This window comes from Puma concolor, chromosome B3 (assembly GCF_028749965.1).
Source record: "Puma concolor isolate L17-30 chromosome B3, mPumCon1.1.hap2, whole genome shotgun sequence".
Taxonomy (NCBI): Eukaryota; Metazoa; Chordata; class Mammalia; order Carnivora; family Felidae; genus Puma; species Puma concolor.
In genome coordinates this window covers 146607247-146629683 of record NC_141672.1, presented here as the reverse complement: position 1 = coordinate 146629683, position 22437 = coordinate 146607247, and the positions used below count along the sequence as shown (strand labels likewise).

General features: G+C 53.3%; 1 protein-coding gene across 2 annotated transcripts in view; it reads right to left on the bottom strand.

Moving 5' to 3' along the window:
• Positions 1-5277: 5277 nt before the first annotated feature.
• The window catches only part of EFL1 (elongation factor like GTPase 1), a 123447-nt gene continuing 106287 nt past the window's right edge, over positions 5278-22437 (bottom strand). For both annotated transcript variants that reach the window (XM_086711722.1, XM_086711723.1), the window contains 3 exons: positions 20537-21519; positions 12833-13017; positions 5278-5573 (listed from right to left, as the gene is read on the bottom strand). In XM_086711722.1, coding sequence (XP_086567848.1) covers positions 5385-5573; positions 12833-13017; positions 20537-21519 — 1357 coding nt within the window. In that variant the 3' untranslated portion in view covers positions 5278-5384. The remainder of the gene's footprint in view (positions 5574-12832; positions 13018-20536; positions 21520-22437) is intronic.

The following is a 22437-nucleotide window of genomic DNA, read 5'->3' as shown; positions in this document are numbered from 1 at the left end:
GGATTTGCAAAGGAAAAACTTTACAGAAAAACAATGCAGAAAGGAAACTGCTCTGTTAATTACGCCCCCGGCGATAAGAAATTTCACAGGTCCGTAGCCAGGTCTCCGGTTTTTTTATGGAGCGCATGACAACGACGTACACGCACGTTTTAAATATGTGGTAAAAACGGATTCAGGCAAAGTATAGCATCTTGGGATTTCGTACCCTTCAGGAGCTTCCAGCCCTCAACCAGCCACGGAGCCGGCAGCTCTTTCCAGATGGACGTTCGGAGCCTTCCCGGTGGGGGCCGTTCCACACGGCCCCGTGCGGATACCTCTGCGCGCTTGTGTGATGCTTCCGTGGGAGAGGTTTCTAGAAAGATGCCCAGGGTGCACGTATGACCACCGTACATTCTAGCACGCACGGCCAAGCTGGGGAGAGACCACTACTCAAAGCTGCTTGTCCGGCCGGCCCGCAGCTGCCAGGGGCTGGCCATCCCCGCCCCCCCTGCCCCCATCTGTAGGGGATTCTGAACAACCTTCTGGGAGGGAAACATACCGTGAAAGGAAGGCAGCAGACACGGTTGGTTGAGTCACAGAAGGAGGTAGTAATCTCGAGTGCGCTAGTGACGGCCGCTTGAATCCATCCCCAAGCCTGGGGACGCCCGGGGCACCTGTCTGTTCGTGTGGGAGGCGGGTTGCCAAGGGGCTGACTTGCTCAAGACGCCACAAAGCCCGGGACGTAAAGGCCCGCTGCGCCGAGGCCCCTCCGACAACACCAAGAGGGAGAGAGAAGAAAGAAACAAAATCCAGCTCGACGGCTCTGGTGGGAGCGCGGCTCAGGGGCCGCAGAGCGTGGATCTGACCCCGGGCCCGGGTGAGACACGCCCCCCCCCCCCCCCCCCCCCCCCGAGCCATTGGTCCCGAGGGGGAAGCCGCAGTGTGATCCGGGCCACCAGGCCATGGGCGCAGGGCTCCCTTCGGGCAGGGCAGACGCCGGGTCCTTGAGGAAGGCTCCGTGCACATCACCTGAGAAACGCGCCAGCCCTGTCCGGGGAAGGGAAGCAGCTCTCGGAGAGAGGAGGCTGCGGGTGGTCTCAGACCTCGGGGGCTTCTGCCTCCTTCGGAGAACCATGTGACCGGTAAGCACCGCCTTTTCCGTCTGGATCCAACCCTTTCCAAACGCTCAGTGCTACGCATCTGGGAGCTAACAAATGCTGCTTACTTGGTGGGGGGCAATTTTAAAAACACTCCGAGGCCGCCGTGAAGCGGCCAAATGACTTCACCTCCAAGTGACATTCTCAAAAGGGAAGTTTCCTAAACAATTTTTTCCAAGTTTATTTATTTACCCTCGAGAGAGACAGAGAGAGAGCAAGCAGGGGATGGGGCGGAGAGAGAGGGAGAGAGAGAATCCCGACCCGGGGCCCGAACCCACAAAGCGGGAAATCACGACCCAAGCGGAAACCAAGAGTGGGACACCCGGGCGCCCCTAAAAGCGAAGTTGTGTTAGTGAGAGAAAATGTCTTTGGAAAAGGGAGCATATGAGATGAAAAGTGTGTATTTCCAATGATCTCATCTGATAGCAGAACAGGAGTCCACAAGCTCTGAATTTTCCAGATGTACTTAAAAAAAAAAAGAGAAGTAAACAGTCAAAACTAGACCTCATAAGGTCACTTTTTCTGAGTTCGGACAAATAAAAAAAGAAACATCTAAATCTGATGTTCAAACAAGGCTGTCCGGTGTGATCCAGCCTTCTTCCCTTAACGGCCCATTTATCGGTGCCCCAGATCCTACGGCTTGCCCCTCCCTTCCTTGGCTCCTACTGGGTCTCACAGGCAAATGCCTCCTTCCTCCGTCCATCAGTGTTCTGTCCAAGGACCCTTACTTTCCCGAGCCTAAAATAACGGCGTACACACGTGGAAAGGCTTAGTGATTAAAAAAAGTGATCGTTAGGATTTTATTACATCAGAAACTCAGCCTATAAATTTTCTACAACTAATCACCGAGAAAAGGATTTTTTCCCCTCTGTACCTCTATTTTTTGTTATTATTATTTTTTTGAAGTCTTAAGGGTTTCTCTATCTACTATAAGGTAGAAAATACTCTCAGCCAGACCCAAGACCCGGGAGGGACGTGCAAAATCAACAAAGAGGGTAATGAAGTAACCCCCAAACCGAACGCTCTAGCCCTGCCGGGGGAGGGACTGAGGTGTGGGATAGAGAGAGTCGCCTGGCCCTCTGGAATGTCCTTATCAACCCGGGCCCAGAGGAAGGGGATGTGCAGAGGAAGAAACCCCATCCCGCTACTCAAGCCTCTGGCCCTCCAGCCCTGGGCCACGACTGCCCAAGTTGGGAAAGGCCTGGACCCTTCACTCCAGCCCTTCTGGGAACCCTTACTTGTTCGGCCCCCTCACTCCCTTCCTGCTCGTCTTGTCTGGTCGGAACCACTCTGCCTCTCTCTAGAGCCTGCTGCACGGGGCTCTGCTCATAACCAGAGGGCAGATACACCGCAGGGTGGTCTCTTCCCTCTTCTCATTCCCAGGCCACTAGGAGACGCTCTCTGTGCTGCAGGCTCTGTGACCACCGGCAGGATCAAAGGAAAGTGTTAGCACCTCTGCAGTCTGGTTCCTGTGTTTTGGTTGACATTCATAATCTTGTTTTTAGAAATTCTTGGCTTTTATTATTACTTTTATCAATTTCTTTTCTATCCTAGAAAGCTTAAAATGCTCTCTGCCTTAAAAAGAAAGGGTTTGAGGGACGCCTGGGTGGCTCAGTCGGTTAAGTGTCTGACTTCGGCTCAGGCCATGATCTCGCAGTTCGTGAGTTCGAGCCCCGCATCGGGCTCTGTGCTGACAGCTCAGAGCCTGGAGCCTGCTTTGGATTCTATGCCTCTCTCTTTCTCTGTCCCTCCCATGCTCATGCTCTGTCTCTGTCTCTTGATAATAAATAAACATTAAAAAATTTAAAAAAAAAAAGAAAAGAAAGGGTTTGACTGTTTCACAATGAACACCTTCTAATTTGCAGATTTAATAACATACTCACCTGGAGGGCTCCTGCTCTGTGACAAGCCGCCTGAGGCCCCAAGCCTTCTTTGGTCGTTGTCAGACGGCAGAGAGGAGTATTCCTCACCCAGTGCCCTACTCTCCATGCCAGGTGCACAGGCTGGCCTAATTTCTGAAATCAATTATTTTCTAAACTTACCAGCCAGAAACGGAGCCATTATATATTTCCAAAACTTGGACACCATTACTGTTAGTAGCTTTGCCTACTGGGCTGGAGACACAGAATATAAATACAGATATAAAGATGCCCCAAGTCCTTCCCTCTGCCATAGTGAGGACCCAGCTCCTGTCGACGATCCTAACACAGATCAGGCAATAATCCTTGGGAACTTTTCGTGATGCGCTTGGAACAGGGCTTACTAAGAGATGTTAACTGGATGAGAAACGGGACCCCGGGCTGTGGGCTGTGAACTTAGCTACTACCTGGCACGCACACACTTGCACGTACAGTTGTATACACATGTGTGTGTGTGCGTGTGTGTGTGTGGTGTCCTAGGGATCACAACAGGACTTGGGTGTGTGTGTGTGTGTGTGTGCGTGTGTGTGTGTGGTGTCCTAGGGATCACAACAGGACTTGGGTGTGTGTGTGTGTGTGTGTGTGTGTGTGTGTGTGGTGTCCTAGGGATCACAACAGGACTTGGGTGTGTGTGTGTGTGTGTGTGGTGTCCTAAGGATCACAACAGGACTTGGGTATCTCCCCTCACGTCTATGGACACTGACCCAAGCAGCTCGTCCCTCTGCCTCTCTCCCCGCCCTGGCCCCTGGCCCGCCTGTGCTCCAGGGTCATGGGGAAAAGGCATTACAGCCATGTTGTCCGGTGCCCGTCCCCAGAGCAGGACGGCTGTCCCCAGACATCAATGCCAAGTCCTCCAGGAGTGAGGGTCCTGGGTTGGTGGCCCCCCGCTGCCCGAGGCCTGCCCGTAACTGACTACAGACACCCCACCTGCGTAAGAACAGGAACACTCCCGCTGCCAGTGAGGCTAGGCCTTGGGCACGGCCCCGGGGCACGAGCGAGCAAAGACACGGGTCTCAGTACCCACACCTGCCGCACAGGGACGTGGTTTCTGAGTGGGGGGGGGGGGGGCACCACGGCGCGCACGTGGGGTGGATGACTCACACGAGGGGCTGGCCGCACCCCCCGGCCGGCTTCTCTGGGGTCACTTGACCACTCGTGACCGTCTCCCTCAACGTGGGGACGGTGCCGCGTCACCTCCCCCGTGCCGGCGCGTCTGGCAGGGCCCCACGGGACCGCGGAGAGAGCTCCAAGTCTGGGGCTGCGCCTCCTTGCGAAATGAGCGAGTGCCGGGAAGGGGCAGAGTCCCAGAGTACTTCTCACGGCATGTGTGGCGCTCAGAAGGGTGCTGTTTACGAAGGCTGCCAATCGACGCGCCAGCTTTTCCTCCCTATCAAAGTTTTCAAGATAAACCGATGCCCGGAATAACTCTCCTGAGTTAACTCAAGTATCTGTACCTGGTAAGCTTAAACTGACGGTGACTTATGTAGCCACACTGTCGCCAAAGTCGGGGTCAGTTAGCGTCGACCAGCCAGACCATGGCTCCAACGAACAGAGATAATGTTTCCATAACTAGTATGAGGACCTCGTTTATTGACCTAGTGTGTGGGAAGAAAGCCCATTGAAAGCCTCTCAAAAACAAAGTCTGATCTGATCGTCGTACGTGTTTTGAAAGAGAATCCTTCTTTTAAGTGGCTATAAAAATTATTAGTGCAGCAAGCATCAAAAATTACAAAATCTATTTTTGGCCGAATCGGATTGGCTCTTTCCAGGAGATCTCCCCGAAGGGCCCAACCGAGGAGGTTTAAGAGTGTTGGCAATAAAGGAAATAATCTCGTCACGTTAGCTAACGTCCCTGAAGATTAACAGGAAACCACCGAGGAAGTTACAGAAGTTATTTTTCTAAAGAACAGGCCTACGGCCTAACTCTCACCAACACCTATCTGAACGCGAGCGATGTGATTTACCAGGGAGTGCGACAGCAGGTTTGAGGCCAGCGCCAATCGGACGGGACAGCGTGGCCGCACAGACCAGCAGGGCGAGGGTCAGCTACGACCGGGTCGGACTGCAAGTGGCCTCTCGAGGACGCGGCCTGACTTGGGAATCAGTTAGGACCACGCCGGGGCGAGCTCCCCCGGGCGCGGGACGCCGGGAACTTCTCGCCTCGCACCAGAATGGGTCAACGAAACCACTTGGGAAACACGTTCTCTCGCACCTCTTTAAAATACTTCTAAGCATCAACTTTATTGACAGTGAGCTCAGAGAGGTTCTCCCAGTATCTGGCCTGGGGTGACGCCTCCGTTCCCAAGAGGAGGCCCTGCCGGGGGCGGGGTTACTTATTTTTGCTGAGGGTTCTCTGCTTCTCCGCGTGCGCCACCACCTTCTCCTCCACGTAAAGACCCTTCCGCTTACGCACGGCGTCCATGTACTTCCGGGCCTGGTTCTCGGAATCCGCCTTCTCCCCGAAGTGTAAGTACTCCTCCTCGGTGGTTGGTACCCAGAAGGGGTCGCTGGGGATGACCTGGCGAGAGAAGGGGACAGAACGTGCCAGGTCAGGCAAGCATACTTGGAGTTGAAACAGCCTTGCCGGATTCGTAGCGCGAGGCCGAGGAACCAAAGTTAAGCCGCGAACAGCCAATGCTGGGAAGGGCAAGGAACAGTCGTGAGGGATCACGGGACGCGTGAACAGAGGGAAGCAGCTTCAACAAACCCGTAAGGTGCACGACGTCACCCCGAGGAACAAGGGCGACTCCCAACTTTGAATAACGTGACGGAAAAGCTCCCCCTCTCGCTCGGAGGCATCTGGGTCCCAGCGGGGTCTTTTCCTCCACTTTGCCTTCGTCCCCAGCAAAGACCAACGCCCGTAAGCCCACTTCCGGTCACGCCGAGCTTTTGCTCCCAAACTCCGCGGTGTGACCGGTGAGCCGGGCCGCTTGGCCCATGTTCCGTCGGGACGAGCGGCAGTCAGCACTGCCCTCCTCCCTCTTTGGCCTGGGCCCCCGCCTGCTGGCGCCCTCACGGTGAGGGGGACACGTCCAGGGGAGCCGCCTCCTGACGGGAGGGAGAGGGCAGAGCCTGGGCCCCGGGGAGGGGGGCGGCGGGGGGCGGGGCTGGTCTGTAAGTAGTGACGTGGGGGTGCCCAGCCCCTCTGGGATGAGCGGCTGCCGGGTCACGAGGCCCACAGCGATGGCCACGCTGGACACAGACTTCCCTGAGGTCCAGGACAGAGGGGGCGGACAGTTTCCTGCAGGCAGAGAAGGTTCCACGAGCCGCACACTCGTGGCCTGTCTCTGCCTCCTCGCCAAGGGTTCCCCCAGGATGTGACAGGTAAGTGTGAGAAGAGAGAGGACCGGGGGACAAGGGTCTTCTTCCCCTCTCCACTAGAAGTGCACAGTCCACCCCGTCCCTCCGCGTCACTTACGGAAGCGGCCCTGACCCGGCCCTGCGGCAGGAGCCCCACGGCCTGGCTGGTCTCATTCTGGAACGTGGCGGCAGGGGCTCCGTACCCTCCACGGTCGAGACCACACTCTCCAAGGTCAGCCTGACAGGTAATGACAGGGTGAGAGTCTGGCCTTCACACACCTTATCTGGTTTGTCGTTTTCTCTCATTTCTCGATTCAGGAAAGAAAGGGGTGGTATTTACTAAGTGGCCTCAAATCCTAACGCTTTTTAATTTAAAATCTAGAAACGGCGGAAAAGGAAGTAGATGCTCTTCAGCACCAGAAATCGAAGGGTCTGGTCTGTGAACCGGGAGGAGGAGGAGGGGAGCCCACAGTAGTAAACGGGGGTAAAAGCCCTGTCCGCGTCCCACAGGGCGCCAGGCCAGGTCCGCTGCCCGCTCAGGACGGGCCCCAGCCACACAGCCCAGGCCCTCTTTCTGAAGCTGGAAGAACCACGTGTGCCCTGGGCCGTGGCTACCACTGGGGGACAGAGGGTGGGATGGATCGTACCGGGCCCGTGTCCGCGGTCCTGCGCCATCCGCCCTGGTGAAGGCACCGAGCTGAGCAGCTGCGGAGCTGTGGTGCTTGGGAGGGACAGGTGACTTGGAGATGCCCCAGGGTGACGCGGGGGAAAAGACCCGACTGAACACGGCTTCGCACAGGGCACGACAGAAACCCCCACCCCAATCAACAGTAACCAGACTCAACAGAGGGAGCATTCGTAACCAAGTAAGAGAGGTGACGGAGTGACAGAGAGTTACAGAGTTCACTTAAAAATTCTCCAAGAAGTAAGGGGCGTGTGGGGGCACTGCATCCATAAAACATGAGACAGCTGTAAAAAAGTAAGAGCTAGAAATCCTAGAAATAAATTCAGACGGAAGGATGAAAAAGAAAGAACCTCGGCAGGCAGGTTAAATAGCGAACCGCTGAGAAGACCCCGTAAATTAACAGACTCGACGTCCAGGATAAAGAACTCCTACAACCCAGCAGAAGAGACGAGCAGCCCAATGGAAAGACGGGTGGAGGACTCAAAGGGATCTTTCTCCAAAGAAGATGTGCGAATGGCCAGCAGGCCACGAAGAGACGTTGGTCATTAGTCACGAGGGAGACGCACATCAAAACCACGATGAAGCTCCACCTCGCACACGAGGGCGACTTCTACCAAACACGGAAAAAAGTGTCTGGTGAGGAGCCGGTGCCCCAGGCCGGGCCCGGTGGCGCTTCCTGGTGAAGACCCCCTTCTCCCTCGCACCACTCGGCCACAGAAGCCCTCTCCTTGGGGGGACAGCCGGGAAGCAGAACGTCCCCCGGGCAGTTGTCCACAGATCGTCTACGCTGCGGGAGACTAGTTTTAAGCTGGTTACTGGCGTCCTCCCCTCACGTCACATAAGCCCATCAGAGCATGTAAAGAAGCTGCATGTTCTCAGCAGGTCTGGGGGGCAGTGGTGAAGAAACTGTTAATCCTATTTACAAAGTGACGCGTTTTTATAAATGTTTATTTATTTTTGAGAGAGAGAGAGAGAGACAGACAGCACATGAGCAGGGGAGGGGCGGAGAGAGAGGGAGACACAGAATCCGAAGCAGGCTCCAGGCTCCCAGCTGTCAGCACAGAGCCCGATGCGGGGCTCGAACCCACGGACCGTGAGATCACGACCTGAGTCCAAGTCGGACGCTCAACCGACTGGGCCACCCGGGCGCCCCTAAAGTGACGCGTTTTATATAGAGCAGCAAGTGAACTATGCTAGTTGAGAGACACCAGACTCAGACCGGTCCTTGTTTCAAAACCGGGAAGACCAGGAGTTTCAAAAGGTCCCGTTCTGTGTGGGCCTCCGCACAGACTCCAGGGTAGACTAGAAGCCTACCTTCTGCACTCACCTCCGTCCTGGGGTCCTCTGGAGTCCCGCTCCAGACCGCCCCTCGCCGGGGGGCTCGGGTGCCCACACCGGGCCGTGCGCTACAGAATGGCACCCTCGAGGCCACAGGGCAGAGCTCGCATCAGTTTGGAAGAAAAGGTGCTATTTTCTAACTGGTTCACCCAGAATTCATCTGCCCACAGCGAGAATGTTGTTTTGCAACCCCACAGCCTGGAGGGGACGGCATTTTCTAGCGCACGGGAAGGAAGGCTCCCAAGTGCCAGCTGCTGTCCTGGGCATTAAAAACAAAAACAGAAAGAGGAAGAGGAGGAGGAAAGGGGACAACAGCCCAGAAGGGAAGCGCGTGGGGAGCCCCGTCTCAGGTCTGTGCCCAGCTCTCGCGAGGACCGTGGCTGGCGGGTGGGAGACACCGCGTCCGGAATGAACTTCTTCAGCGCTACTGTGCTCAGAGCCGCGGCCTCCTCACCCCGGGTGAACTCCAGCCCGCCCCCCGCGTGGTCTCGGCATCGAGCAGCCAGGCTTGAGGTTGTGCTGACATGCGTGTAGAACTCCACTGGGTGGGAATATTTTTCTCTCTGTGCCTGTTATTAGCTCCTTTTCTTCCCTTTTCACAGAAGGGGTAAAACCCAGAAATTATGAGATTGCTGACTTCAAAGGTTTCCTCATGGAAAATGCCTGTAATTTTATTTTCTCTATTTTTTGAAGCACTTTCTCTCAAAAGCTCTTGATTGTAAATTATATGGTGTGATGGAACACAAATGGAAGAAAGTGGCTTGGAGCGAGAAGCCAGAGCTCAACGACTGCGTTATTTCTAAACCCAACCAGGGGGGAGGACGGAGACAGCCAAAAACGATCACATCAATGACATTTAATTATAACGTCGTTTTCAAGACTTTCGCAGATTTGAAGCTGTCGGGAGTGGGGACTAGGACAGGTGGCAGGGGGCCGGCAGACGGTGGTACAAAACTGGAGCGGGCTCTTCTCGACCGCGCTCGTCTCTAAATTTACCAAGAGACTGACTTTTAATAACCAACTAAGACAGAAACTAGTATTTAAAAAAAAAAACAAAACAAAACAGCTACTATTAAGTACGTAAGATTTCTGGCCTTTCTTTTGTGAGTGAGAGAAAAAGCAGATGGAAAAGTCATCGTGGTTTTCACGTTAACAAAAATTGCCTATGTGGTAAGAACCTGCTGTTCCTAAGTATCTCTTCTCCTGTTTTCTTTGCTAACAGGTATTTCAGGCTCGGGATGAGGGGAGGCACACGCTTTCTGTAAAGAACCAGAGTGCAGGCCACACGGTCTCTGGACAGGACCTGCAGAAAACACGTCTGAGAATGGGTACGACCGTGTTCCGGGAAACTTCGTTCACCGGAACAGGTGACGGGCCATCGTCTGCTGACTCCTGATTAGTCGGGCTCCATTGCCCAACCTCCTGGTTAGGCGGGTGCTGTGACATGTGGCCGCGCGACTGGCTGTGGGCACTTGGACATTCAAGTCCCTGCAGGGAGGGCACGCGCCCTCCTCTTCCCGTTCTCCCACTCCCTGTTCCTCCTGCCTGGGACGCGGACGTGTGGTGCGAGGGAGAGCAGCCACTCTGGACCCTCAGCAGAAGCCACGTGCTGACAAAGGAGTTGGAGCAGCCTGGGCCCCCGCCCCCGCCTTCCGCCAGCCCGGCGTGAGCCCCCACCGCCCCCGCCACCCCCACCAGTGAGTCCCCACCGCCCCCACCAGTGAGCCCCTGCAAGCGAGCCCCCGCACCCCCCCCGCCCCCACCAGGGAGTCCCCTCCGCCCAGGCCCCCGCCCCAGAAGAAGACAATCTACTCTGAGAAGGTTTTCACAGAACAGTCTTACCTGCTTACTTGCCAATTAGGAAACAATGAAAACTTCGTAGAGTTTTAAAAATGTGCTTTATAAAACCACTTTCAGGGATAAGGCTGACTGTGAAATGATCACTTATTTTTAGCAAACAGGATATGTGAATTCAGAAACCCAGTTCCTCCAATCACGATGCCCCTACGACAGCTCGGAATCCCTGCTTTGGGTCTGTCCGCACACGGGATCCCCCGGGATCACGAACTTGCACTCTCTCTGTTCTCGTCAAACATACCAGAACCCGGCCTTGTCACTGGTGGGATCAAGGCCACCTTCCTGAGACGGACACCTTGTCATCGGCAAGATGTTCGGACGGGTGAGCTCCAAGTTCTGGGGAGGTTCTCGGAACGGCAGCACCGATGAAGACGGTGCTTTGCCCTCTCGAGGTCACTGCTCTAAGTGGGATAAACCCCCCTTCGGTTCTAAATGTCAGCTGCACTGCCCTGTAATCACGCCTGGTCCCTAAAACACACGGGGGAGGACTCTGGAGACCGTTCCAGTAAGATCATCCCTAATAGACTCACTACAGACGTAGTTCTTCAGAAGCTGCTTGAACAAATCCGTTCTTTGTATCCCTCACTGGTGTTTATTCCTCTGTAATAATCGAGTGCCAAAAACAAAGCTGAAAAGGTCCAAGTTTGGGTAAGTGGGAAATAACTACCCACTTAAGTTCAGAAATTAACAAATAAATGTTTTGGGGGGCACCTGGGCGGCTCAGTCGGTTAAACGTCCAACTTCGACTCAGGTCGTGATCTCGCGGTCCGTGAGTTCGAGCCCCGCGTCGGGCTCTGTGCTGACCGCTCAGAGCCTGGAGCCTGTTTTGGATTCTGTGTCTCCCTCTCTCTCTGCCCCTCCCCTGTTCATGCTCTGTCTCTGTCTCAAAAATAAATAAACGTTAAAAAAAAAATTTTTTTTTAAAAATAAATGTTTTGGACCTCCTGTTTTCTACATGGTGAAACATGGAATGAATGATACCTATTTTGATATAAACCGATAAAACCACCAAAACTTCATTTAGTTTCTAGACAAAGAGACAAAATGAAGAAAATTTCATAGTAAATCCCTGTTAAGATGAAGACTGTACTGATTAAAAGAAAAAAAAGGAGACTACACCAGAACATTAACCGTGGTTCTTTCGAGCATTACGGATGTGCGTTTTTTTTTTTTTTTTTTTAGGAAAAGCAGACACAACTGCCAGTTCTGGACAGCCACTTCCCTGGTGTCCGTTTAGGTGACAGGAACCGCCCAATTAAAACTAGATTTGCCGTCAAAGTCCGGCTTTCTGAAGTGCTGATTTCCTTGACTACAAAATTCACTTTAAAAAGGAAGTTCTCCCTCACTTACCACATTCCCCTTTCTTACCCGCACTTCAACGGTTTCTTTAAATCCTGCTCTGGAGAAAGGGGCCCGTCTGGCTACAGAAAGTGAGAAAAGGGACGACCCGGCACCGGACGTAAACCGTTGTGATTCGGCAGGGCTAGAGGAGAGAGCCCCGAGCGCGTCCACACCACCGGGAGCCTCCCGCGGTCGGGCACCAGGCTGCACGGTCAGCACGCCATCCCAGGGGCGGGACGCACTCGGGGCCTCCCCCCCCCCCCCCCCCCCCCCCGGCTTGCCCAAGCACGCGGCAGAGGGGGTCTCTGCAACCCGAACCTGTGGCAGCACAGCCAGCGCTGGTCCCACTAGGCACGGGCCTCCCCGGGAGAGGGAGCCATGGGCCGTGCTTTCTGTTCCCTGCAAAGTGACAGCAAACGCCCGTTTCCTAAAACAGCCCTTCTTCTTACATCCCGTAGCTTCCAAACCCTCCTCCTGACCCGAGACGGGTCTGGAAGGTGACCAGGCTTTTCCACTCTCCTTCGCCCGCCTGTCCCGCGGCGCCCTCCTCCTCAGTGCCCGGCTAGCTCTCCTTCCAGGACCTGCTCAGGGAGGCTGGTCTGACCTCCCTACTCCGTGTGACTACCCTCCCCGCCCAACCCCAAAAGTGAAAAAACGATGTCTTCACCATCTTTTCCTCTCCCCCAGCAATGCGGACCCACGTTTGCAGTTTTAAGTGCGGGTAAGGTTTGCTCTTTGCCCACCTTTACTGACACCGACAGCGAGGGGTTGTGATGGACCCTTTGACCCCACAGCGCACGGAAGTCGCGGAAACCCACAGAGTCCGCGGCGGGGACTGAGGGCCACAGAACGCACGGGAGCTTAGAGCTGCTCCTTGCCAACACGACCGTTCCCCTCTAAACGCCCGAAGTATGTCCCCCCTGGAAGAAAAGTTCCTGAGAGCTTCACTTTCAACACGTCTGTGACTTTTCCCTTAAAATTCTAACCGCCATCTTCAGAGGGAAACGCAGGATCGAACGCTCTGCGTCTTAACTTTTGCGTCAAACAAAAGTGAAGAATGAGTGTGTGTATGTGTGCGTCACAGGCCCCACGTAACCTCAGGACCCTTCCATTTGGAGGAGAACAGCCCCGTGCCTTCTCCCGGGCGAGGGACTGAGCGGAGGCCCCACGGAGGCCCGGCGGTGGCTGCCACCCTCGGGGTCATCTGCAGGGAGCATGCCGTCGCCTGAGGAGGCGGGACGGGGCTGGGCTGTTACCTCCCAGTGGCTGAACACCAGCTGCGGGCTGGCCAGGCCGCTCGTCCTCTTCCTGATCTCGTCAGCAAAGCCGAAGCTCTCGGCGACGGGCAGCACCGCCTTGATGATGAACATGTCCGTCCCTTCTTTCATTTCTTCTTGAAGCACTCGACCTTCTCTCTTGGACAAGACCGCGTAGACCCGACCTGCGAAAGCAACACGGCTCTTAAATTCACCGACCGGTGACACGTCCCGAGCCACACAGACACGCGACCGCTCACGCTCCCTGTAACAGTCCACCCGTGAGAAACGGCGCTCCCGAGGATTCTGGTTTACACAACCATGAAAACTTTTTTCTTAAGTGTTTAAAAGTAACGCGACAAAAAAAAAATCGGAGACGAAAGGCGAAACCACCCCAAACCGCACTGCCCGAAGGGCAGACCCCTCACACGGCCTGAGAAGCGGGCGGCTTTGAAAAGGACCTTTTGATGCAACATCCCCCATGACGGTCAGTCTCCGGGTGTGAAACCCAAGGGGACGAGTGTGCCTGGGCTTTGTACACACTGAAATACTCGTAATTATGACACATTATTGATTTGATGAGAACAGCGTGAGGCTATTTGGGCCCAGTAAGCAAGGAACAGACACAGTAACATTTTGATATTAGAAATGAAAACAACACGCAGAGATGTCTGGTCACGTTTTTTAAAAACTGGTTAACACGTAAGTGGCGTTAAGTTATTTCTTTTCCCCTGGAAACCGTGTGTGGCATCTTTCCCGTCTGATGACAAGGTCTACCCAGATCACAGGAATGCCCGCACTTTCTCTTGGCTAACTACATTTTCGCAGTCAGGCCCGATGCCGCCTCCCACTCGGGAGGGAGAGGTCTCCCCGCTACAGAGGCCGGCTTCTGGAAGGGTCCCTCCGGTGCTCCAAGAATCCTTTTAGCCATGAGGGGGTCCGACTCTGCTAAGAACGGACAACCGAAAACCACACGCGGTTGTGAGGAACCTGCGGGGCCGGCGGGCACGTCCCCTGAGGCCTCCGCTCACCTGCCACTTGGAAAAAGGAGTCTCGGCTGCCTGGCTGGCCGAGAAGAAGAGCGCAGGAAGGACGGCCGGTCTCCTCCAGGCGTAAGCCCCCGCCATGGAGGTCCGCAGCGCCTCCCTTCCTGCGTGGGTCAGGCCAGGGGCCTCCGGCCAGGTACTGCAATGGAGACCGAACGTCATTCATCGTGTAATTCTCGGCCATTCGGTTTTAATTCCACTAAAACGAAATCCCCAAACTGAGGCCTAGGGATGGATCACTGAGCAAAGGAAAACCACTATAAAGAGACCCTTCCAAACGCACTTGGCTTTCCCAACAGCTGTGTCCGATGCTTGGATGCATTCGGAGACCCTCCAAACTGGCCACTGTTCCAGCGGGGAAATTATGGTAGCCACATCCAGGAGGACCCGTGACCCTGCGGCCTCTGAGCACATGGCCTCCCCTCCACCAGGGCACCTGCTCCACTATTGGTCAGTCACCTGTCCTTGCACTCGACAAAAAGTCACGGTGCACCTGCTGTGCGAAGGCACCGAGACACAAGCATCCATTGGGAAAAAGATGGCAACAAAAAGTCTAATCGATGCGAAGTTTTGATCAGGGCGGGACTTGGACCACCAGATAAACAGATAAACGTCTGGACCCAAATTCAAGGCCTTTTGTGACCCGGCAGCAACCCCTCACCCCTCACTTCAAGCTCTGGGGCCCGCAGATCCCACAGCTGCAGACCCTCCACCGAGACTGCAGACCCCACGGCACACGGGGCGGACCCTCCACGGGGACCGCAGACTCCATGGCATGCGGGGTGGACCCTCTGCCCTAAGCCGGGGTAGGGCACTCGCTGCCACGGCACACGCTGTGGGCACAGTTCTCCAATCTAGGGTGCATCTCGGCCAACTCCACGGAGTTAGAGCCCATCTGGAACCACCTGGTCCGAGTCTCCTGTGGTACCCTAAGATCAAAAGGGCCTCTTCGCCATGTGGGCTCCATTGAACCTATTCTCTTTCATGGCACTACATATTCCCGTCTGTATATTTTCTTCTCTGATGGGCAGCAAGATTGGTCTGGAGACTCTACAATCCTTAGAGCTGGGAGCTCGGCAATTAAAGGTATGTTTCGTTTCGTTTTTCCAAAATTGAGGAACGGGAGCAGCTGTTCACAGCAATGTTTTCTCTTACGGTAAACAAACAGGAAACAATGCGGATTTCCAATCTGGGGATGATGGGAAGTAAATTATAGCATAACAAGTTGATAGGATATTATGCATAGATTAAAATGAAAATTGTGAATACTAAGTGGCCAAATGGAAGCACGCTTTTAAAAGAAGTAATAAATGCAAAAAGCAAAACATTAAACTGCTTCCACCATAAGGTTACAGCTATGTGAAACATACTATTACAGACAAAGACTGTAAAAGAGTGGAAAATGACAGGTTGATTTTCAAGGAGGAAGATTCTTCTTTTATGTTGTGGTTTCTGTTATCGTTGGTGGCCCTTGCGGTGTAGCTTCAATTAAAACACACAAAGAAATTGGTGGGCACTTCTTATAAACCAGGTCGCGCTAACCTCTCTTCCTTTTGTTACAGAGCGACCAGACTGCTAAATCAGGCACGTGTGGTTGACAGGATACAGATGGGCTTTGACCAAACGTGAGCTACAGCGTACTGTGGACAGAGTGGGGGAGGCGGGCCGGCCGCTCTTGTGCAGATGAATCCAGCCACGAGTTTACAGGAAACGCACAGCAACAAGTTATGCCCACCCTGGCAAGATGTCCTGAGGCGGGCGTCCGTGTTCTGACTGCGGCTGCGTGTCCTCACGACGGTCACCAGCAACGTAAGGGTCCGGAAGGCATGATGACCAGATCCGAAGTTGACAGGGGGCCGGAAGGCTAATAAATACTTTGGCAGCATCAGGGTGACCGGGTGAGGACCCAAATGTAACAAGACACAGGTCCGTGTGGGTTAACGCAAAGTGTTACTACCGTTGGCTTCAACCACCCAACCAGCCAGCGTTGGCATGGTAATGCGGAACAGAAGTGCCCATAAAACCGAGTCGGAGCGGGTTCCCTCCAAGCTCCGTGGCAGTCTCAAGTGCCGTGGTACAAAGAAGGCCAATTTCACACTCAGCTGCTCAACTCAAAATTATTCCACCCATCAAAGCCCGTTTCAAAGAAGTATCACTTTAGAAAAGTCTACCCTGTTTCGAATTCTGCTAATCCCAATTTCTCATAAAATTTCGCTGGAAGACCACATTTATTCACTAAATTCAGCCGTGCTGTTTCCTATAATGAGGCTTTGTCGCCTAACGCCTCTCTCCGAGCAGGGATGGTGCTTCAACACGGTGTGGGCACGTACACACGTCAGTACGCTTTGTTGAAGTGAATTAGGAAAGGCTGATGAAATGGAAAAGGGACCCCAAGTCTGGAACAGAGGAGGCTTTTAAAAGCAAACAATGGCACTTACTAAGACTGTCCCTGACACCTCAAGGCACGTATGTTCTCGCAACGTGAGCGCGTACCCTACAGGTGAAAACAGAAGGCGGAAACTCCAACACCAGCAGGAACGTGTGATGTCACCGCCAGATAAAAACGGTGAGGAGCCAAGAATGAAAGAAGCTAACAGGTCAGAAGAAGAAATATGAACGTGACAACACAAACCAATTCTAACGTCCGCTAAGTGAAGGGCACTTTTCATGGGTGAAAAATGAGAACAGAACCGGGCCTTTGAGAAAGTAGACTTTGTAAGTGAAGAGGCCCATTTCCCCCGATGAAGGGATATAGGACAGGCTTCTGTCCTTCTACAGAACGCCCTACTCTGACCACCTATAGACGATGTCTCGCTTTAACACCTTGTGTAGAAAGAACTCAGTTTTTAAGAGAGACTAAGAACACTCATTTTGCTTAATAAGAAAGACCTGAATTTGTCTCTCAAGTTGTGCTAATTCTTAGAGAATTAAAGCATCCGTCAACAAAGTCTGGGAGATGTCTGAGTATCTGGGCAGGAAGCAAAGGCCTTAGGGTCACCAAGGTCTCCTCGTTTCTTGTTCCGGATGAAGGCGGTGATTTAGAAAGAAAAAGAAAAGCGCAGAAAGCGAGCAGGAGGCTAAACTGACCTTGGGTACAAGAAAGTGGCTATTGTTACCAAAGGACCCCTTGAAGCAACCCAAAATGGGCTTAAGAGAAGACCCTCAACTCTGAGCAGCAGGGCCTCCAACTGACTCTGGAGGAAATGACTCCAGACCAAATCGAAACACGGGGTCTCTGTAAGGTGGCAGCCAGCTGGTTGGGGATAAATGTATCACGCCAGCCAGAGCGCCTGGGACAGAGAGCCCGGGACTAAGCAGTCCACGCAAAGGGCACCGCCTCGGAGGGGCCAGAAGGACCTACAGCACAGTGGACAGTGACCTGGAGGCGGCCAGACAAAGACTAACTCTGCTCCTGAGAGAGAAGGGGGGGCAAGTAACCCTGCGGATGATCAAGGTACGTCTCCTCCTACCAAGTGCCGGGACGCAGTCTGACGGCCAGGTGGACAGGGCCAGGAGGAAGACAGGCCTGGGGCTGCCTGGTCATGTGCAGGGTCCTGTGAACTCCTAATGGAAACGGGAAAGCGGGCACAGAGCATGGGCTCGACAGGGAAGACGCGACGGTCTGCCTGGAATTTCAGTGGATGAACGCCACCACGGATTCTGGCTTCAGGTGGTTAGGTGGGAAAATCTGCCTGGCCAGAAAGCAACGGACAGATGCCACTCCAAACAGATAATGTAGGAGAGACGGCAACCTGGGGAGGAACTGTGCATTCCTATTATCACCCCAGGAGTCCGGAAGGCGGAGGGATAGGCACAGATGTGCGTGGACCCTACACTTCCAGGTGGGTCATTTCAAATGCACGAAGGAGGAGAAGGAGAACAAGTTTTGGGATAACAAGTCCTAAGATAAAATTCCTTGCAGGAGTAATGAGAGAGAAATACCAACCATGAATGATCCCAATGACAGAAAAAGGAGGAGAGATCCTCCCCACCCCAAAATACAACAGTGGCTCCAAAATAAATGTGTCGGGTCAAGGCGGGCAGGTTGCTGCGCCCTCCTGGCCTATTGTAGGAAGGCACGCACGACGGACGAAGGAGGGCTGTTAAAACCAGAGCCAGCTGAGCCCGCCAAATAAAAGGGCCAATGAACGACACCAAGCGTGGTCTGCTGCGTTAGTTTGGAAATAAGGCTGAGACGTGCCCACAGCGTGGAGAAATGAGTGTGGCGTCAACAGAGAAGTGCCGGAAAGCAGGGCGTCCTGGTATCCACGTCTCCTGCATTCTCTTCGCTGGGGAGAACAGGGGACAAACGGGCCGGGTGAACAATCACAGCAGAGAGCGCACCGGGGCCCAGGACCCCCAGGAATCTGACGAGCAGGCAGCTGGCCTTCTTGAATGGGTTCCGTCTCCCGGGACAGGACACATCTCACAGCCCTAAAGAATTTGTCTTTTTTGAGAAATTATCGATGACGGGAGGTGTGCTGAAGTACAGGCGAAAGGTAAGGAACAAATGAACTTCTGGGGGGATAAAAACACTGATTCTGTAAACTGCAGACTAGGAAGCCATATGCCAATTCCCCGCAGTGTTTTAAGAAAACATCATAGAGCTTTGTACATATTTCTGCGAGTAGGAGTTACTTGCGTCTGGAGACGCATGGACTTTCTGACACAAAACCTCACCAACCTCAGCTTACTTCTACACGGTTGGCAAGGTGACCGTCGGGGGAACCTACAGACACGAAGGAGACTCACTCCACCCACCCACTCAGTTCACCCCTTACTGAGTTTCAGTTCTCACGAGAGCAGACAGGTGAAAACACAATCCGTGTGTTACAGCTGTGGTGCTGGCACTTCCCAGAATCCTCCCTGTACTGCTGGGTGTGTGAGAAGCCCGAGGAAAACTGCACTGCCCAGATGTGTGCGGTGCTCACGGAAACACACGCGTTTGCGGGACTCCGTCATCTCTACGGTCTGGTCAGTTGCCAAACTTCGGATTCTGCTTTCTGGGGAACGGGTGGGAAGACGTGACTTATCTTGAAACGGGAACGAGGCTCACGCTGGCTTCCCAGGGGTTCACGACAGGGGGCGGTGGCTAAATCCCACTGAAAGATCGCTACCGCGCCGGGGGCCGTGTGGCGCCCACGCCGGTTGGCATCAATGGCTGCTCTCCTGCGGGTGCGGAGCAAGTGAGGGGTGCCCCGAAGGACAGCCCCGGGAACGGTGAAAGGGCACCAAAAATCCCACCGTGAAAAATCAGCTGAACGCTCCGGAGAGGTTTCTCAGGGACATAGAGCAGAAAACTCATGTGCTCCTCGGGCGCATGAAGTGCTCGCGCGGGGGGCGCGTGGCAGTGCACGTGGCCGCAGACCAGCAGGCGACCACAGAGGGAAGACGATGCTTCCTCCGGGGACAGGCTGTGAGCTGCCCGTCGAGGCAAGCATTCAGGTGGCGGTGGTTCGTGGCAGGGCCGGGGTAACCGGAGCAACCAGGTCTCCTGCACGGTTCCCCGATTCCAACTCCACCTCCGCCTCCGCCTCCGCAAATCAAGAAAGCTCTTGGTGAAAACGAAGAATAACGTCCGGGAATGGTCTCAACTGGTGTTCCTCCACCAACGCACGGATCCCATGAGCTTGTAACGATACGCTGGCCCAAACGGGGCCGAGACACATCACGTGCTCCCTGTCACCCTGCAGACACCGTGCACGCGTGCAGTGGCACACACGGGCTCCAGGCGGGCGGTCCTGCGGGGCCAACCCCCTGCCACTGTTCAACCCCGCTGCTTCCGAAACGCTGCTTTGGATGCTTGGCCCGTCTCGTAGGAACCCTACTGTGGATGCAAGCCCAAATTTCTTTAGAGAAAAAATACCCTGACGAGTTAGATGCCTGTTTTTAGGAACTGATCAGCAGAAGAACCTTACTAAAAAGAATGTAAACTAAGCACACACTGACTCAAAGGGCCTCAGAGGGAACCTACAAGCTCCCCAGCGCCGTCCTGGCCCCTGAAGACGGTTCTAGGACCGCCTCTCTCACGGGAGAGCTACCGCAGGCCAGGCACCCCTCTAAAGCATGGACTTGTGTTCTCGGGTTAATCTTCACAGCCTCTGGTCGGTTATCTTCCTTTTTACAGGTGAACAAAGTCTCCGTGAAGTAATAGTCAAAAGTCAAAGCAGCTACTAAATGCCAGGGCTGTGTGTCTCCAGGGATCCCAGAGACGTTCCAGAGACAGAAAAATCGGGAGGAGGATCTGACGGAATGGTCAGTGGTGAACAAAGCCCCCGATGCTCTTCTTCTCCCGAAAGGACCCGGCACTTCCAGACGGCCTTGTGCCTTAGGTGTGCAAGAATGTCACCTCACTCTCTGATGGTTTCCAGAGAGACTCTGCCTACCTGGACCGACAGGGCCACTCACTCGGGAACACCGCTGCACGTCAAACCTTACGCCTGAGACGTCGGGACAGGAAGGAGCCTGTCTGCTGCAAACGAAAAGATCTTTGGTAATCGTGTTTCCTCCCCCATTGCCATTTCACTATTTAAGGCTTTCAGAGCCCTTAGTGCTTTAGTGACCCAGATGACGATGCAGCTTCTGCAAAAACAAAAATTAAGTGAGTCTGAGTTTTCTGACCACAGAGACCTCTCGGTCCTCACCCTCTTTTCCTTACCAAGAACGTCACCGGTGGCCATGATGTCACACGTGTACATGGCTGCCATCAGACGCTGAGGCTTCACCTGCAGGGCATAGCGACAAGCTTCTTTCATGGTGGCAATGAGCTGTCCGGAGAAGGGTCCGTAGCAGTCAGTGAGCGAAGACTCTCCTCTCTGGGATGTCTTCTGCTCTGAGGGCTCAGAGCCGCCATCTTGCGGCCCCCCGTTTTCGCCTCTGCCGGGACAGGCTTCACCTTCCGCCTGTGCCTCCTGTACCACGTCCCTTCGCTCTTGATTATGTTTGTCACTTGCCCCTTGTTCTTCACATTTACTTAGGTCCCATTTTTCCAGAATGAAACAGACGCCCATGAGAGGCTCCTCACACATGGGGCCAGAGAGGGTTGCTAGCTGGAAACCACTCACGATGCTGTTGCCCAAATCTCGGTATCTACTGGCCTCTTTGGAGGCTTTGACGCCTGAGCCTGTCCATACTGAGTTCTGGAAGTCTTCGCTTCTATTTACGAGTATGTTGGGCCCGCATTTTCTTGGCCCAAATGACCAGATTTGGTCAACAACGTTCCTCCATTTTCTCCCTGTCAGGTGCTGCTCTAGTTTTCTTTTGAATTCACAAATTTTCTCTTGGGTCTTCTGGTGGATCGTCTGAGTATTTCTGCCCTCATTCAAAGAGGATGTCAACTGCTCCATAGAACGAATCAGATCACTATTTTCTTCCAGGATCCGTGTGACTTCTTCTGGAAGGGGCATGGCTCGAACACTGAGCACGGCGAGCTTGTTGGGGGTCGTTAGGGTGATGAGCCCATCAGAGTCAACTTGGATTCCTTCCGGGATTTTGCTCTGATCTTCTTTTGTTTGGTGGATAACTGCAACTTTTTGTTGTTTGCCTATTTCTTCATTGACCATGTCGACTTTTGGCGGTTTTGTAATTGTTTCCCTGAATGGAATAATCGGTTCAGACACGCTGATCTGAATCTTCGCAAACCTACAAATTCAAGAGAAATAACAAGGTTACAATAAAAATGGCATCAAAACTTGCATGCAGAACTGTGACACAATGAGGATTCTGAAGAAGCACAGAAACATGAAAATTATTTTACTAGGAAACATCGGTCCTTTACATTCTATCAAAATTCAAACACCACTTTCATTTCGGATTGAAAGGACCACCTCCAACGGGAACAGACCTTCAGGGAGTTCTTCGCATACATAAGAATTTCACCGCTTTGTTCGCTCTCAAAACAAATCAACCATCTATTTAGATAATATGGTTTTGAGCGGAAAATAAATAGTTTCGTAAGATTTGACATATGAATTCTTTAAAATATGATTTGCCAATTTAAAAACCGGGAGAAGAAAAGCTCGATGAGTACAACTCTAAACAAGGAATCACAGAACTTGAGGACACCTAGTCAAGTCCTGACAATGGATCTGGCTTTGATAAATGCTCACAGCCAGGCTGGCGTGACCCAGGAGTTTGTCTAGAGAGACACCTTGAACAAGAACTTTCTGCAGCGATGGAAATGTTCCGTATCTGCACTGTGATGACTGGACAGCTGAAATGTGGCTACTATAACTGGGGAAATGAAGTTTTCTTTTTATTTAATTAAATTACATTTAAATAGCCACACGTAGCTACGGAGCATTCGATACGTGGCTGTGTGACTGAGGAACCGAAGTTTTAATTTCACTTAGCTTTAATTTTAAATGACCACGTGTGGCCAGGGACGACTGTATTGGCCACAGAGTCTTGCACCTCGGTCCAGTACCAAGTTCAGAAAGCCCTTTTTCCACATGCTATCAAGTAGAGTTCCATGCCGCATTTTCTTCCAAATGAGTTATAAGTTCACGGTGGGCAGATTCTGGAAATGGGCGTGGATTGATTCGGAAAACAATGAAACCA